General features: G+C 38.1%; 1 protein-coding gene across 1 annotated transcript in view; it reads left to right on the forward strand.

Moving 5' to 3' along the window:
- Positions 1–18,968, forward strand: part of clybl (citrate lyase beta like) — a 78,246-nt gene that overhangs the window by 50,634 nt on the left and 8,644 nt on the right. The window contains exons 3-6 of the mRNA XM_055215299.2: positions 9,776–9,964; positions 17,067–17,168; positions 17,790–17,883; positions 18,079–18,246. Coding sequence (XP_055071274.2) covers positions 9,776–9,964; positions 17,067–17,168; positions 17,790–17,883; positions 18,079–18,246 — 553 coding nt within the window. The remainder of the gene's footprint in view (positions 1–9,775; positions 9,965–17,066; positions 17,169–17,789; positions 17,884–18,078; positions 18,247–18,968) is intronic.

The raw sequence follows: 18,968 nt of genomic DNA on the forward strand, positions 1-18,968 counted from the left end.
GTCTTTTATACTCTATTTGTATTTGTTCATTGGCAAGTTAATGTCTCCTATTTTACATTTAGTTATACATTCTGTAGTTATGTATAATTAAAGCGGCTGTTTTTCGTGATCCTATTTTTCAAGTTTTAGTTGGTGTGTAAGGTTGATGTTAGAGCATAAATAATGCCTGCAGAATTATAAAGCTCAAAGTTCAATGCCAAGCAATTTATTTTCTTTAACAGATTTCGCTTTTCAAGCACTACAGAGAATCCGGTTTAGACTACAGCCTTCTAAATAGATAACAGCAAAGTCATTTGGTGGGCTTTCATGTATGGTGTACATTAAGATATCATTACTCAGATCTGTATGTCCTGTGGAATGTTTATTGTTATTTTAATCACTTGTGCTTCACAGCTGCAGGTTGCATAGAAGGACTTTGTTACAAAGCTCTGACCCTGGCAGCAGGTGTGAGCAACTCTAATGACTTGAAAATTGAAAGTCAGTTACTGCTAGCAGTCCTTGTACCCCATGTACTCGATGTAATGCCAAAAAAAGAAAAACAGCTGACTGACTTTTTGTCAGAAAAAAAATGGTCCCAAGCTGTCGTTGGGGCAGTACCTTTTAATTAGGTCCTTATATGTGTCATTTAGGTGTAGACAAAAGGTACAAAATGTGTCACTTGGATGGTACCTTTTAAAAAGGTCCTAATATGTACCATTTGGGTACAGATATTTACCTTTGAGGTACCAGTATGTACCTCTATGTCAGTGGTTCTCAAACTTTTTCGGCGTGCGACCAAACATGTACTTTGAGGTACTAATATGCACTCGTTGGTGCCAATATGTACCTCTGAGGTACTAATATGAACTCTTTAGTTGCAGAGTTGCAGTATACTTTTTGAAAGGGGACCGCCCCAGTGACTGCTAGGAAACAGTTTTTTGACCGTTTCTTCTAACAGTGTGGAGATTTTAAAGAGCATCTATCGTTTGATTCACGATTTTACATTTCCTTTGGTGTGTAAGAGTGTATTAGTACATGTTAACGATATGCAAAAGGTATATACCCCAAAGTAAACGATGACGCGAGTTATCGTTTCCAACCTAAAGATACAATTTGTATTTATGATGATGGCGCCAGATCAAACAAAAACAAAGATGTTGTTTACTGACGCTTTGAAGCAGCGTGGAATTATGGGATTTGTAGTCTTTAACTCAACCGCTGATGGCCATCAATCAGACGAGAACGAGAAATCACGTTGATGAATAAGGTAATCAAGTCTTATAAATGTTGCGTTTGATGACATCGTTTATTTCATTATGTAAGTTTATATGTGATGTTCAAAACGAAATTGTTAGTCATATTGATATTACAGTATTAGTCCAAATTCGATGGTAAACACAGCACAGAATTAAGTTTTCAACTTACAATCTACAATGATTTTTCACATAATGTATTGACAGTACAAATCTTATTGTGAAGTGTCTTAAAATTACCATTTATATTGCTGTACAATACCTTTTGATGTGCATATCGTCCGCGGGAAGACGCGCTGATTACAATCGACACACTAATGTTGTGATCAATATAATATAGCATACGTTTTTGAAGGGTTACGAATCAAAACAACTCACCCATCGCGTAAAACACAAGCAGGATCAGAATCTTGGTCTAGTTAAATGTTGTCGTGAAGCTCTCTCCATCCAGATAATGCAACACCAAATTGATCCTCCCTCGTTTTGTTCCAAACTCTTCTTGGGTCGTTTGGTTGGCCCGTACACTTAGAGGAGCTGACACAACCAGCGGCAGACGGTACAGAGATATCCATAAGTTCATAAGCAAGCGCGTAGCCCGACAGGCGCTATCGCATGGTTCCGCATTTGTCCACAACACTGGCTGCGTCGGAAAACTCAAGGCAGTGACTTGTTGCCTCGCTGCCTCATGAGGAAATGACTTCGGCCTCGGAGGCCTGAAGGCCGCTCAGAGAAAGGCTTTCCGACGCACTTCAAAGGCAGCGTGTTTGAAATATAAACAGAGAGCGCCTTTGTGATAACTAATCACATATTTGAAAACTACAATACTAATTTCTCGATAGAAATGCAATTAAAATGCTTAAAAAGTGAAAATATACGTTTATTTACACTAAATTTTTGCTCCAGTCGCTTCCTTGGCCGCCATTTTATTTTTTCGAGCTCGTCCACTGTTGTCATGTGGTTTACGTCAGTAAAGGCGGTGACAAAGGGTCACATGGATATTAACGTCATTGACAGGAGACTGCACTGCCCCGTGTCAATGTTTTGAATGGAAATTTTCTCACGATTTACAAGTAGTTGAAAACATTACAGATATTGATAGTAATCAGCTGGACAAAATATATAACACTGGCCTAGTGGTTTTTGGAGATTTTACTGCAAATATCTTACAAATTGCACCTTTAAATCTCTTTTCTTGGACTGCAACAAACACATGGATTTAGGCAACAGTTTACTTCCTGGGATTGGTGATGTAGAGAAGACCGACATTATCATAATTCCTCTTATTTTGGACCCTGTACGTTAACTCCCGTTAGCATTGCATTCTGAGCGAATCTTTTAAACATGGTAATGAGCGTCACATTTCCATCTGACTTTAGAGGTATTCAGGCCAATCACAACATACAGATTAGCTGGCTAATCAGGGACAAAGCGCTTTTCAGATCAATGAGCTTTGTACAAAATCAGGACGTTTCAGGTAGACAGGGATATCTAGAGCTACAAAAATGTACGTTATGTGAAAAATGTGTAAACCACGTGAACTCGTTGTATTATACAAAATACACAAAATAGCGTTGTTTTTAGTAATTAAATAGGTGCCCTTTAATTTATTGCAAAAAAAAAATGGATTGAGTTTTAGTGTAAAGGGGAATTTTATTTTAACACGTAGATTACCTAGGAAACCCAAACATTTGCTATTTTTGACAAGGTACTTGTTCAAGAGTTCAGTTTCAACAACTAGTCAGACCATAAAACAAACAGAAACCGGTAGTAAAGTTCTGACCAGATGCGTAATCTCGTCACCACACGTGCGTCCGATAAAACCGTCTATAGAATGTATTGCTTAAATGTGGGTTTTGATGACAGATGCGTCAAGTGCTATGGGAACAAAAGTAGCTTCCTGGAACAGCATCTAACCAAGTACGCAAACAGCAAGCCGTGGTTTTTAGCAGATGTTGAATGTGGCTTCATCATGGTGTGGGCCTTAGGTCCCATCTGAAGTCTCCTTTACTGGAACCTTTCTATCATCTTGATGCTGGGAGTCCAGTCCAGCACAACGTATCACAAAACGCTGAGTTTCAAAGAAAAACCTCCCTCTCTTATTATCGAATTACAGCAGTCTGTTTTGATTGGCAGAGCCGGGCGGCCACACAGTCATGTAATATTCGAGCCGCCCAAGCAGCGCTCTGAAAATGTAGCAGCCCCTGGGCCGTTCTTTAACCTCACAGTGTGAGAAGAAGTGACGGTTTTCAGGAGGTTGAGAGCATCTATCGTCAAGCCTAGAGGGACGGGGTTTCCTCTCATGTGGAACCGGACAAATGCGGAATGAGGAGAGGATCAGATGTCGGATCTGTTAATCATTCAGCTGGAATGGAGCTCCAGATGCCCGGTGCGTCACCTGTCAGACCTTGTCCGTGTGACAATTGTTTGCATAGATTTCACATATAAAGATTCAGAGTCACTCATCCCTTACATAGTTACAGGTCATTTTCACCAGTGTTGCAATTGTCATAGTGGGTTGGACGACATCAGAAATTAAAAAAATTATGTACTAAATTAAATCTAATAGGTACACTGTAAAAATTATATCATATCAACATATAATTGATGTCAAGTTATCACAAGTCAGAACTTAAAATAGTTGGTTATATTGACTTCCATAACCAAGCTCCTTATGCTTCAGGCTGCATTTTTTTTACAGTGTACATGGAAATATTACTGACCACGGCTGATGTATCTACTATTGCTCTCAAATATCCGAACTGTAAGACATAGGCCTACAGTAAAGGTAAAGGTCAAGAAATAAAAAAAGAAAAGTTAGTCATTTTCACGGTTGTACTTTATATTAAACATAGGATATTACATGCAGAATTTCTGAAGAAAAAAAATGCAGGGTTAAAATCCAATGTTACGTACACACCAAACATGGGGCATCGCGTTACTCCCTCTAGATCAGGGGTCCCCAACCTTTTTACACCGCGGACTGGTTTCAACTTTGAAAAAAATTCGCTGACCGGGCATTGGTTGCAGAGTTGCTGTTTAAACAAAGTGCTGAAAATCTATTTGCGAAATGTATAACATTTTAAACGGAGGTAAAGATCAAAGAACCATGCTTTAAGAAAATTAATAACAGCTTTATTTTAATAGACGTGTAAAACCATATTTTGGTGGATTACTTTCATTGTTTAACGAGTTTGCGTGCCCATTTAGTCTTAATAATTAACGGTAAACGAACTTCACTTGCTGTTCTCGAAGGCAGCTCAAACCTTAGGTTAGGGATTCTGTTTTAGAAGTATACTCTAAATCGCCGATGCGCTGGTAGAGAGAGAGAAAGAGCGGCCTGGTAGAAAAGTTGAAACAAAAGATAAAATTATTACGTAGCTATTATACGCATTTTTTTTCAGGACGTTCTTGCGACCCGGTGACAACTTGTCCATGACCCGGTACTGGGTCGTGACCCAGTGGTTGAGGGACCTCTGCTCTAGATTACTTAAGGGATTTAACTTTGTGTCATGCAAATTTTTCGCTCGAGTTCAATATTTTCAACTTGGGCTAATACGCGTCTGATCGCGCCTTTGCATTCACTTTGTATGTAATCTATTTGCGCAAAATCGTTGAATTCGCATCTGGTGTGAACCCACAGTTATAGAGAGTAAATGATGACAAAATGTTAATTTTTCTGTTAAAATGTCAGATACTGTAAGTTTTGTTTTGCATAATTTATTATTCTCTCCTTCTCCCCTTTTCTTCCTTCCTCCCTCTCATTTCTTTGAGTGTTAATGTATAGGGAATTCATTATATATTTCCAATAATATTTTTCAGTGCCTTTGACTTAAACACTGAATAATCCAAGCGTAGACCCATTTCTTAGCATATCACGCAGTTGGAGTCTAAATCTTCTACAAATATTAAGTATATTGCCTTTTTTTAAAAAAACTTGAAAAGCCATCTTTTGTTTGGAGTGTTTTGTGACATGCTGTCATGATACTGTGTTGAACTTTAATGATGGGCTTGATAGAAAGAATCAAAGATCACTCAAACCTGTGATTCTCCTGGTCACTCTGTGGGATGCTGGATGATTGGGGAAGGGTCTTTTGAAGCAACTAGTTGGACGTGCTTCCATTAATGTAAAACATTTCGGTTTTCAAAGTACTTTATTCTGGCACCAAGTGGTTGAGGGCCCTCAGGAACCAATCCCTTCTCAATAATGTTCTTTCTGTCAATTTATGGTGAGAAGAGATGAGTTAGCGAGCCCTTCCGACCGATAGAAATTCAGTTTAAAAAAATATTGTGCTGTCTGTAATATCAGTTGAAAGTGAAACTATGTGCTGATAAGAAGCAAAAATGTGTGGCATGAGTTTTAAGAAAGTGTTATACTGTTAGGTGTGGGCTGATGTTTTCGGGTCTATTTTTTTCTGTCTTTGACTTTAAAGCTTAATTTAGGAAAAATATCGAAACTCTTTGGTTATTTTTGAGCGTGATGCTAGATGGTGTAATCAGATTCAATGGATTGTGCTAAGCTATGCAAAAAGTGGTAGCGCCAGACCCGGAGATCGGCTGAATGGATTCAAAAACTTTAAAAATCAAATGTTTACCTCTAGAGGAGATGGAAAATTAGTAAAAAAAAAAAACTATTTGTAAAACATTGCTATGATTAATTTTTGGATTTTTTGTATTCCATAGTTTGATGAGTTTACTTTTATTCTAAAATGTGGAAAATATAAAGAATGAATGTTTTTAAACTTTTTAATGTTAAAATGTGATACCAGTTATGTGGTTTAAAGTGGTTCAGCAGCATCTAAGACCCTGGATCAGTGGATTATACTGATAGTAGAGAACTCAGCATTCATAAAGCTGTTCCATGGTAGATCCAGCCTGAGTTATGGCTTCATAAATCCACCAGCCCTCTTAAAACAGCTGTGATCAAGTGTACCATCATTGAGGATCTCTCTGTTTGTTTGGTAATCAAGAAATTCTTACCATACACTGTAAGTTGAGGACTGCAGTGTTAGTTTAAATGTGAGTTATGTCTAGATTGCATGTTGGTTTTGATCTGCTTTGCTAGTATATCTGCAACCCTTCAGATATCATATAAGTACATTCCTTGTAAAAATGCTTGATAATGTTGCTCCAGGTCAAATGACAAGGTTTTTATGGTCCAGACTAGACTAGAAGACAGTGATACAGATCTAGACTGACTTCAATGCAATTTATTACAAGGCCGTCATGGTCTGGACTGAAAGTTAAATAGTGTTTTGGTGAAGGTGACCCTGGCTGTGGCTCCTTTGTTGATGGTGTGAAGATGACCCAGGCTGAGGAGTTCTTCATTCAAGTTGAATTAACCCCAAGGCCTCTCTTCTCCTCCTCTCTCTTTAGTGGTCACTCTCGTCCCTCCTCTGATCTAACCTGACATCTTCTGAGCTACTGTTTCCTCTTACCGCTTAACTGAGACCACATTTCCTTTCGGACGGAGTGCCGCTTTCAGACCAATGGAAGCCTCATTGTTAGCCCCTCTCCCTCCCACCTACCTTCAGTTTCTTAGGGCCGCATCTGGTTTGAATCTTCTGGCGTGTGCTGCTGTGTCACAGTTAGGTCTTGGAACTTGGCATTAACTTTGATTCTACCTTCCTCCACTTCCTTTGGTCATGTGTCTTTGGTGTTTGCGGAGAAGACTTGTGTGCAGGGATTTTCACTTTATGGTCTTGGGTGCATTGGCTCTAGTGCGGTTAATCCTTTCGCTAGATCTTGCTTTGCACCGTAATCCCAGGCGCCAGCTACCACTTCCCCTGTAAACTCGCATAGCATCCGCTTTTCCAAGATGCTGTATCTTTATCTTTTTTATCTTTTTTTATAAGTGCACTAGTGACCAGTGCTTAAGTTGATATTTCCTGGGTCGCATTTTTATTGCAATTTCTTAAATGTGTCATAATGTTTCTATCTGCAACACAAAGCATTGAACAGTAGTGCAAAGGCAAACAAATTCTGTCTAACACTCGTGTGCACATTTACAACCAAACAAGAATACACATAAAAAGATTAATATGGCTTTTGGTTGTGCCAATCCACCTTATTTTTGACGTAAATGTGGGTGCCGCCATCTTTGAGCTCCTTTTTTTAAACTTCTGGTGAGCCACTACAGCTAATGGTTGTTGTATTGCAAGGGACACATGCGTGGCGTTTTGACTTGCTTTTTAATGTTCATACAGTCCAGAAAGACTAGCATAATTTGTGCAGTTAGGGGTTGCCATAATAGCTGATCCAAACGCAGTAAATCTCTACAAAACATTTGTTTCAACCATAATAAACGTACATGAGCTGAATGTGTATGTGGCGCACGTGCATCCATTATCCACAAATCCATCCAGTAAAACCTTTCATAAAAACTGACAGTGAACAATAAATCAAATAATTGTTCAAAATCAACTAATATTATGCTGATTAAAATATGCTGATTTGGGGGTTTATTTATTCTGCTAATATATATTTTTATAAAAATGTGATTAAAGAATACATACAAAATAAACTGCTTATTAGTTAATGTTTATAATAGTTCTTAACGTGTTTGCGCATACTTTTGTTATGTTTTAAACATTTTTTTTAAATAAGCAAATAATTTCATAAGCTCATCCCTTATCTACTGCATAATAATATTTTTATAACAATAAAAAAAAAAAACTCGCACCAGAGGGACAGTTGTGACATTTTAAACCATCTCCTGAAAAGTTTAAAAGCACAAAGTCTTGGTCTATTCCATGTACAAACACTCGACTGACTTTCCCATTGTAAAGATACTGTTATGTCTCTGTGCTTTTATATTTGCCCATTGTAGACCCGTCACCCCCGAGCAACAACATGAAATTATTGAATATATCTTATATCATATGATATATTAGGCCACTTCTTAATTTTATTGTCTTACTGGGTCATACATGGCAGGTGTAGTAAATATTTACCATAACTGTTTAAATCATGTTTTATGTGTGCTCCCACCACACTGCTTTCTACCGGCTGGCTATTGAAATGGACGTCTCGACAAAGAAGGGAAATACATCATATCACTTACTTTCCCGTTCGAAAATAAGGTGGATAGACTATCGATGATAGTCAGACATATCGCCGATAGCATTTATGTTGATTTATGGCTTAATGTTTTTTATGGTTAATGTTTAACATTATTATTATGCTATTATTATTATCATAGTTTAACATAAAAATTCCCGCATTACCTGCACATGCGACACCAACTTGTGTTGCATGTGAACTTTCCTCGCACCTGAGCTTGTATCGCAGGCAAGAGAGGTTGTTATGTGCACAGAGGTTTAAAACCAGTTAGTGAGTTGTTCCCCGGGCATCAATGATGATGCAATTGTAATTATAAATAAATAAGGAAACTACTGGCCTATACTATCGTGGTGATCTCACTATGGAGAATATTTTTATGAGGAACCTTAAAACCTTTTTTAATCAAGTTTTTATCATTTCTATTATAAGCCTATTAATGCATTTTTGTTTGATATCTTATTTTATTTTTCAATAAATAAATAATTTGAATTCAAACAATATTTGAAGTACCCCCAGTAATACCACCAAGGAGCCCCTGTTGACGACCCAAGCAGTATGCATTTTCTGAACGTTGAATCTAAAAAAAACATGAAATGAAAGAAAATAGAACTACTGAAAATCAAGTGTTTATAGTGTACAAAACACAACATAATGGGGTTTACAAAGTAGCTTGATTCATAGTGGCCCTGGCCCTCAGTGTGTGTTTGAAAAGGTTTATGAATGATGACATTTTAGTAATACAAAAAAGTGAGTGCCAAAGTGATAAACCTCTGTGTTTGATTGAAATTGACTGTGTAGTACAACAATGGTAAGGAATGAGAGGCATCTGAATGTCTAGTGTTATATGAATGGATTTGCGCATTTAGATAAAATTGCATGATTGAAGCATATTAAAGTTACACAAAAGTCCAAATATTAAGTTACTTTAACAGTGCAGCAGATGAAGCAAAGTTATAGAAAAGGTGGCAAGCTTTAAAAATGTCATTTGAGTACTCAGTGAAAGAGTTTGATACGGTCCAATTTATACATGCAGACTATCCACAAACATGTGTACAGTCAGATAGAATGCATTGTCCATCCTGAATTGTCTGAATTATGTAACGCAGCCATTCAGTTGTACTGTTGCAAGCATGTTTTATACTGCATCATTCTTTTAATTCAGTCACCACTCATTTTAAGTCATTTCCTTTGTTTATTGTAAATTCTGTAGAGGTCAGTGCTTTTGACACAAATACAGTTTCCCAGACAGGGTTTAGATTAATCCAGTACTAGGCCTTAGTTAGGACATTTTAGTACTTTTTACAAACAACCCCTACAAAAAACATTACTGTTGTGCAAAACAGTGGCACTGATATATGTTAAGATATGTCAGTGGAAGATGTTTTTAAATGAAGGCAGATCAAATATGCTTTTTAGTCTGGGACTAGGATAAGCCCTGTCCGGGAAACCACCCCATCATTTTTTATTCTTTGTGTGTCTGGCAGGATGCCGCCCGGACGACCATACCGAAAATGCTGGCAGAGCTGGATCTGGGGCGGACAGAGAAGTGCGTACGGGTCAACTCTGTGTCCAGTGGCCTGTCCGAAGCCGACCTGGAGGTTATTTTACAGGCGGAGGTGCTGCCCACGGCCCTCATGCTGCCGAAGGTGGAGGACACAGAAGAGTTGCAGTGGGTGAGTGAATCATGACTCTTACGAATCTTGAACCATATAGTCCAAAAATGAAAAATCGAATTTACACTAATTTAATATATGTTATTTGTTTTTCAAACATTTTAGTACATTCATCAGACTCTTGAGTTATACATGTTAGGCTCGTGTTTTTATAGTAAATTTAAGATGATTACAGTTAGATTATAGTTAATGTTACAATAATTACATTTTATTCCCAAAAATTGAAGGCTCTGCCCAATCTAATTTGAAAAATGAGAAAGTATAAATACATCTGATGTGCTCTTGCATTTTCCATCGTTTGTAAAGAACACAGCCTCTGAACTCACAGGGTAAGAAGAAACCACAGCTCTTTTCAAAGCAATAATAACAGTCTTTTCCATTACACTAAAAAGGACTTGATCCCTGTAGTTCAGCCCAGAGAGAGATGGGCTGTATTTCTTGGCATCTGCTCAAGAAAGCCATGACATCTGAAATTGGCCTCAAAAGACAGATGTCACCAAATACACTCGCTCAGCCTCTGTCCCCTGATACACACAGAGTTTCTTGAATAAACCTTCCATAAGTTCACTAATGTTGAGCGTTGATGGGGCAAAAATATAAAATAGCCCTGTTTGTGCACATACTGGGGCAGTACTTTTTAAAAATGTCCTATCAGGACTTTGAATCAGTTTTTTTCCAATTGGTTCGTTCCGAACAGAAACAGTATTTTAACGTTTCTGTTTTTCTATTCAACCCTAAAATTGACGTTCCTGAACCGGTTAGAACAAAAACATTAAGTTCCCGAACCGGTTAAAAATGTTCCATGTCAGCTGTGGGACATACAAATAAGTAGGCTGATCATTAGGACATTAAACTTAAATTATTAGTCTACATAATTTTTCTTAAGTCTCTATCTTGTCATCAAACATTAAAAAAGGCTACATTATGTAAGCGGCAAAACTGTAATTCTAACATGCCTACATTTGTTTCAGCATTATACATGAATTAGGACAAGGACAATTTCTGCCATGTCGTTTATTGGCAAACATCTTAAACAAATGTTTTTATTAGAAAAAGAATACTGTGGTATTTCGAGATCATTTTGTTTGCATGTGTTCTGTCAAGAACATAAAGATTGTTCGCTTGCTATTTGAAACGCGTCTCCATGTATGCACTTTTGAGTGCACTCCAAACGGTGCTTTGGGAAGAAGATGTAGCATAAACAGTCGCTCCATGTAAAGTGAAAATTACATTGTTTTTCTGTGATTTATTCGCCAAATGTATTTTATGAGTATGAGACACAGTAGCGCAACTCTCTTTCAAGTTTATACATCAAGAGTTCTGATCTTTGAAGGGCATAGGGATAATCACGTTTGATTGGAGTGGCAGCATCGTCGATTCAATTATTTAATTCGAAGTTCAAGGATACCTTTAATTAAAATGTCTAAGGATAAAATCGAAGAGCCATGGTTGTATAAAAGAATATTACCATGCCACCGTTAGGGCGCAATATTGCACCTTTAATGACTAGAGCCGTGATGTTATCACATATGTGCTATACATCATCAACGTCACATTGATGGTATTCATTTTAACACCTGTGAGTCTTATAAGAGGTGTTCTTCTGGACCTCTGTCCATCCATCAAAGCAGGACTGTCTCTGCCAGGCGGCCCCAGGAGGCCCCTGGTGGCCCCTGGCTATGCCAACACACCAACCCCCAAATCCCTCTAGCTCATTTCCCCCAACCGGCCAACCCAGCCCAAATCTGCAGTATTCATCTGCTCTGCATGACCACTGAAAGGACCTAAAAGAAGCCACAATGTCTTAACTAGGTAGATGAAGGGAGGGAGGAGCGGAGGTAGAGAGATGGAGGGGCCCCGAGTTTGTTGCTCACAGTTAGTTTAGGCTTGAAGCAGGAAGTTTTTAACTAGTGGATTTAATTAGTGCTAATATATTTCCTGGGCTGCTTTTTCCCGCTTTTAATTGCAGACAGGTGGTCATATTTCTCTCTCATTTGCGTTTGTTAGCGTTTTTGTTTCCTTCAAAAATGTCTGACATCCCCTGTGAGTATTCCATTAACAATGCTGTTGTTTTAAGGAAAGCGCACTTGAAGACCGGGAATATTTTTCGGGCGTTTGTGTAAATTATCAGAGATTATTTATATATATACTTTTTGCTTTCAGTATAGTCACACTGAATACAAAGAATCCCCTCACACGAAATTACTCCAATTTTGAGAGTTTCCTCAAAATAACATTGACCAGAATATCAGTCATTCACTCCCCACATAGCCACTCAAAAATCAATACAACCTCCAAACATATGTCACACTGGCAATACACAGCTAGTTCTGTGTGTGTTAAAAAAGGTGTACACATATGTGGTGGGGGTTAGAACATGCACTCCGCATGCTTTGCACACGGTCGAGCTCATAGCCGCAGCAGGATACGGAGGATTGTGAGCGGAGAGGAAGTCGTGTAGCACTGACCTGACATGGGCACACTGCTTTGAAAGTGGCGTGAGACAAACATGAAAAGAGAGAGTGATTCGCTTGTCTTTGCTATTTTTCACTGCTATGATTTTTGTTACATTGTCATACGGTTCCTTGCGGCACCTGATATTTAATTGTTGCTATACCGTAAATTTGCATCTTGGTATTAACTTACGTGTCATAAAAAAATCTTTAAAGGGGAAGTGTTTTTATTATTTTTTTAAATTATGTTTCATCCAATTCAGGTTAATATACAAAAAACAGAATTAAGCAATTCATAGGTTAATTTAAATGCTGTGACTGCAATCATATCAACGAAAGGTGTGTTCGAGTGCATGCGGTACTGCGCAGACCGTTCGGCAAGGTTTGCACTTGCAATCAAGGGAGGAGTTAAAGACATAGCCTGCTGCTTGCCATAGTGACGTGTGTGCCTTGTTTCCTTTTTTTATCGCGGATGTAAATTAGATAGTAAATTTGTAAAAAAATATAGATATATTTTTATTAAATTTGCAAATACAAATAGAAAATATTTTAGTTGCTGTTTATACTGTATGCCCAAAAATAACAGTAAACATAAGCCAATATGGGAGAGCGGGGCACATCCTAATGCTTTTTGGATGCATTCAAAAAATATTTGAGTTTGATTCATTATATTTTTACACAAGCAACACACACACATCTCTGCTACAAATGACTATTTGAAGTTTGTTTCTATTACTTACCATTCTTGGACAATTACACCAAACATGACAGAAGTACAAACGTTACAACTTACCCCATAGGTGGGTTAACAGGCAGGGGGTTACTTGTAACACTTGCTAAAAATTAAGTTTTGCAGGCAAATATTTCAATACTATTTTGTCTATATACTTGAAGTGGATATTGTTTATATATCTGTCTATAATAGACAGGTATCTACACTATTCATCCCTCATCTAACAATAGTTGAATTATAAATGAATACAAATGTCTAAATATGTGAGAAGACCCAGTCTGTAAAAACCATACTAAAATCTCAAAATCAAATTCTGAGATAATGAAAATCAAAGTCTGATTTTAGCCATTCATTTCATTATTATTTTAATATTTGACATGACCTTATGAACAAAAATAAATTTTGACAAAATTTTTGATAAGACAAGCATATTTATTTTGTTGGCAGCCAGCAATCATTAGTGTGTAGCCTATTTAAAACAACGGCAAGAATTATGCTAACGCTAGCTGTTTTCATATTGTCAGTGCTGAGGGGTTAGTTGTAACACAGCGTTACAACTAACCCCGCTGGGTGAAAATATTTTCAAGCCCACCATAAAAGTTGGTAAGTGCTGCAGACATATTTCAAAACGATGCTATGTTTTAGTCAACAAGACACTGATTAAGATGACATAACATTGGTTTTGGTATCTTACACACCCAACTCAGAAATCCAAAAATGTGAACATGATAAAAAATTACTTGCATGCCACCAAAACACTTTTTCATCAATAACGCTATGGAAAAACATTATACCGTTCCATAAATTTGCGGGAGATCGTCTTTTGTCAGCGTGAAAACATTACGGAAAAACAAATCGCTCAACCCTGTGCAACAATGTAAACGGTCCGTGTTACAACCAACCCCATGTTAGTTTTTGCCCCACCCACCCCTATTATTAAAATACCTATAGAGTTTCATCTTTCACTTCTTTTCATTTTTTTTATATGACACAATAAAACATATCACGGTTACACAAAACGCATGTGATCGTTGTCATCGAGGTGACCAATCACGAAGAGCTGTGTCATCATAAGAATTTCGTGCAGCTGGTCTCGCAGTACTATAATGCCATATGTCTCATTACGTCGGCGTCAGCTCACGTCGGACAAAATTTGTAACCGGCATGCACTGCTTCAACCCAGCCAACGATTGGTCTGGACAGTGCCACATGAAGTCGAACACACCTCTTGACTCAACCAATGGTGTAAGTTAGGGCTGGAACTATTTGTGTGTTCATCCAATGGCTGACTAGTGTTTCAGGTGCCTGTTTTTTTTTTTTTTGCAGTTTTGCTAATGATACTTCCACTGTAACCTTCTAAGACCTGGTGTGTCCACATACGTGGACATCACATTTTTTGTTGTTTGCACCAAAATACTTAATTCTGTGTAACTGGAACCTGTTGTACACAAGCGTGGACAATTGCACTGCTTCATGTTCAAAGAAAAATATTGGGTTATTTATTGGTTCTTCCTAACCCCAAATAGCTGGAAGAAATCTAAAATGCAAGCCAAACCACAGCTCGGGTTTTAGGAGGTTAAACATAATAAAATATATGTTCCGTAACAATAACTGAAATAACTATTGTATTTTAACTGTAACTATTGGTAAATTTGCATTATAAATCATTGGTTAGTTATCTGTAAATTAAATTCAAGAACAATAAATATTATTATCAGCTTTGTTTCATACTTGAGATATTGGTACTAAATAGGCAAATCCAGTGGTTGACTCTGAAATGAAGAAAATTGTTCATTCTTTTTCTTTTGATGCCACACAATAATCACCTGCTATCAAGTGCTATTGTGTAGCATTAAATATCTCTCTTTCCCTCTCCTTTGTTGCGTGTCTTGTGTCTGTGATAGGCAGTCAGCGAGTATCTAATCCAACGCACAACACAAAGTCGTACCACTACAAGCCTGATTATCTCTCTCTCCTCCTCCTCTTCTTCTCTTCTTTGCTGCTGACCCTAAATCCCTCTGTTGTTTATTTTCTTTCCTTTTTCTTCACGTAGATGAGCAGAGGAACCTCTAGACTGATTTGTTGCTAAAAGATGGACTTACTTGTTTCCTTTTGTGTGAAAATCTTCTACTCTCTCTTTCTGTCCTCTCTTTCTGCTTATTTGACTGACAAGGCTTATTGGACTATAACAGGCGTAACTCTCCCCCCCTCCTCCTTTTGTCCGCAGACAATTCTCCCACAGATTCAGAGCCGTGCGCATTCTTTGGCCGCCACACTACCGAGTCCTGAAAAGAACCAGCTCGAGTCCCGTCCCTCCCCGTCCGCTCCTAATTCTCTTCACCCCCACACGGTGAAATGAGCACTTCAGCAGGCCGGAAACATTTAATCTGGCCCTCTTTTGAAGAGAATTAATTGAAACTTATCCACTTGCCGCCTTTTTCGCTCTAGCAGCTCCCTCGCCTTGAAATCCGTGCGTCTTTCTCTTCCGGATGGGGCTGAGGTGGCACTTGTTGTTGAGAAGTGTGGTTGAAGGACCACTGAAGGAGTCTGGCCTTTATAATAGCGCTATTGGTGACCGGAAAACCCTCTTCTCTTGACACCTGAGAGCGGTATTACCGTTTAAGCTAAACTACTGAACTATTGAGAGTTCGGTGGTTGTGTAAATATTAAAAGAGACCGATCGGTCCTGATACTTTGACTCAATAAAAGCACACCTGTAATTTATAGTCTCTCGTGGCACCACGGTGGCTGTTCGAGACGCGCGTCGTGGCAAATATTTTTGTTTTATTGAGGGCTACATAAATGCTTTATTTCGCCGCAAAGCCGATATTATTTCGTGCGAAAATACCGGCCCGTTGGAGAGGGCAGTACGTTGCATCTGATAAAAGAGAGATGGTGAGGAAATGGAAGGGCCACTAAACAAGCCAATCCCTCTCCCTCCCTTTTTGGCGTTCGAGGGGAATATTATGCTAAGCCTTTGGCGTTTTTATGTTGCCATAGCAGCGTTACCCCTGCAGGGTTGTGACCTCAGATGATTACAGTACAAAGCTTATTGGGTCTTGAAAACCCCTTTGAAGATGAAAAGTCTTTGATGGTTTATATTTATGCAAATCTCTCAGATATGATTTATCCTACTGAGATTGAATGGGGAGATGATTAAAATTCCCCCATTAGAAAAAAAAAATCCCTCAATGAAGGCATATTCTTTGAGCTAATAAAACAAGTGTGTGTGGGATATTTTTGCCTTTATTTGGAAAACTAGCCTTGACGTACCTGAGGTTATTTTAATCTGCTGTCCCCAATGTGTGAAAGAGAGACGAATGGGGAACAGGGAATTACACTTTTTTGCTTTGAGTTTTTTTTTTCCATTTCCACCCCCCTTTTTTTGGTACAGGCTTTAAAAGAAAATATCTGACAGAGGGAGCTTTTGTGTGTTTCCAGATGATAGATTTTGGAATTTGGGCAACCCCACTGGCAGTCCACAGCTAGCTGTGAACTGGTCTGTTGGAAAAAATCCGAACGCTTTGGTCTTCAAAGAACCAAACTTCATTTTAAAGCCTTCTTAGGTAAGCTCGAATATTAGCGGGAAAATGAATGGAGTGGTGAAGTTTCGTGTCACACACCGAGTCCTTTCACCCGGGGAAGCGAAGGCTCTGCATTAAACTGAAATGAAATGCACTCGTAGACAGCTCGAATCAAATCCCTTTTCATATTCAGCGTTTCTTCGTGATTTCAGACAGGAACCTGTAGTATATCTCGAGGGCCTCTGTGAAACACGAAGACTTTGTGAATCCTGTCGAGTCTTTGTAGTAATATTTTTCTTTCTGCTAACCACCAAGTCAGAGGTTTTTCAATTGAATTAGCATGGATTTTGTGTAATCTGTTTATAAAGTGATTTTAAGTGTTTGTGTTTCAGTTTGTTGACAGGTTTCAGCAGTACTTAAAAGGCAGAGAGCTTGAGGAACCCATCCGCTTGGTCACCTTTGTGGAAACAGCTGTAGGTCTGCTAAATTTTAAGGTAAATAAGAACCCTGCAAACCTTTTATATAACCACATGCTTATTTTGTGTCTTCAGAAATTTGACATCTAAAAACTGTTTGTCATGTGGGCTTCAAAAATAAAAATAAAAAAATGACATTTTTGTTCCTTTATAAAATATGCAGCTCATTTTTTCCCCTTGATTATTTTCGTTTTTCCCCTCCCCCAAACCCTCTGTTGTGCTGGCTAGACAGTATCACAGAGCCAAGACAGGGAAATATTGCAGAGTCACAGCGAGAAGTGAAATTAATTTGGAGCCCAACAAAAGCATTCAAGAAATTCCATCTGCTCCACGCCTGACACGGTCACATTCCAGACTTTCACCGGTTTTAGTTCTGGGGTTAGTTTCGGCTTCATAGATTTTTAGATTTCTCCATCTATGGAGACAGGGACGCATCAGGCCATTAATTGTGTGTAGTTTTTTTTTTATATCTGATCAGGTTCCATTTTGAAACACTATATGAGAGACATGGGCAGCGATTAAGGGAGTTTTGGGGAAAATTAGAGCCGACTGACTGGATGACTTGATTGAGTACCAACACACACACAGACACACACACAGTCACACACACACACCGCTTTTTATTTTTTTCTCTTAAAGGCAGTGTGTGAAGCACTTCGAGATTTTGGGCCAAAGGCAGGTTTTCATCATGATGGCGTTGTCTTCGGTTCAGATGACTTCTGTGCCAGCATAGGTCTGCTGTCTTTCTTATTAAATCATTTAACATGCTTTACAATATGCCATGCACTATTAGATGAGATTTCTAATAATGTTATATAAAAAATGCAGATTTACATTTGAGAACATTATTATTTAAGATTATAACTCACCACAGTGATCTTTTGTATGACACCTTTGTTCATGTTTTTCCTTTTTTTTTTTACTGTAGGAGCCACACGTACCAAAGATGCTAAAGAGCTCCTGTACGCGCGGCAAAAAGTGGTGGTCACCACCAAAGCGTTTGGGCTCCAGGCGATTGACCTTGTTTACATCGACTATCAGGATGTGGAGGGGCTGAGGCATCAGGCCAGAGAGGGCGCGCTCATGGGATTCACTGGTATGCTGACTGCTACTGTTGTTGTTTTTTTTTTCACTCACTGTACTGTATTCTGGCCTGATACTAAAATAATCAGAATTTCAATGAAAGCACATTAACTCACATATGTATATTCTGATTCAAATACGTAAAAATGTCTGCTGCTGCCTGAGTAAAACAAGTTAGAGAACCTATAATTGGTAATAGCATGTCAGAGATGCTGTTAATAAAGCAACAACAATATAAATAAATAAATAAACATACAGTACTGTGCAAAAGTTTTAGGCTTTGTTCACCAGCTTTGTTGTTTTAGCAAAATTTTAAAGTCCATACATATTTGTCACTAAACACATCTTGAGCTTTTTTGAGGAGATTGAAGTCATGAAGTCATTCGATTAGAATAAGAAATTAGGATTTAATTTAATTTAGGTTTAAAAACCCTGCAGTGTCCTGCTATTGCTCAAGTGGAAGGGGAGTTTACACTAAATACTTCACTCTTCAGCTTATACTTTTATACAGTTTTAATACTACATACAAGTTTCCTGGATTTTTTTGTTGTATTCTAATAAAAAACCTGAGAAATAATTATATTTGATCACTATACAATTGCAAAAATAAACAATCTAATGGTGGCAAAGACTTTTGCACAGTACTGTATATCTCGTAAAATTAAATGGAAAATATTTTATGAGCTTTCACACCTCTTCTTGTATCTGTACCATTGAGTTCCTTTCTAATAGTGG

Source organism: Misgurnus anguillicaudatus, chromosome 17, assembly GCF_027580225.2.
Source record: "Misgurnus anguillicaudatus chromosome 17, ASM2758022v2, whole genome shotgun sequence".
Classification (NCBI taxonomy): domain Eukaryota; kingdom Metazoa; phylum Chordata; class Actinopteri; order Cypriniformes; family Cobitidae; genus Misgurnus; species Misgurnus anguillicaudatus.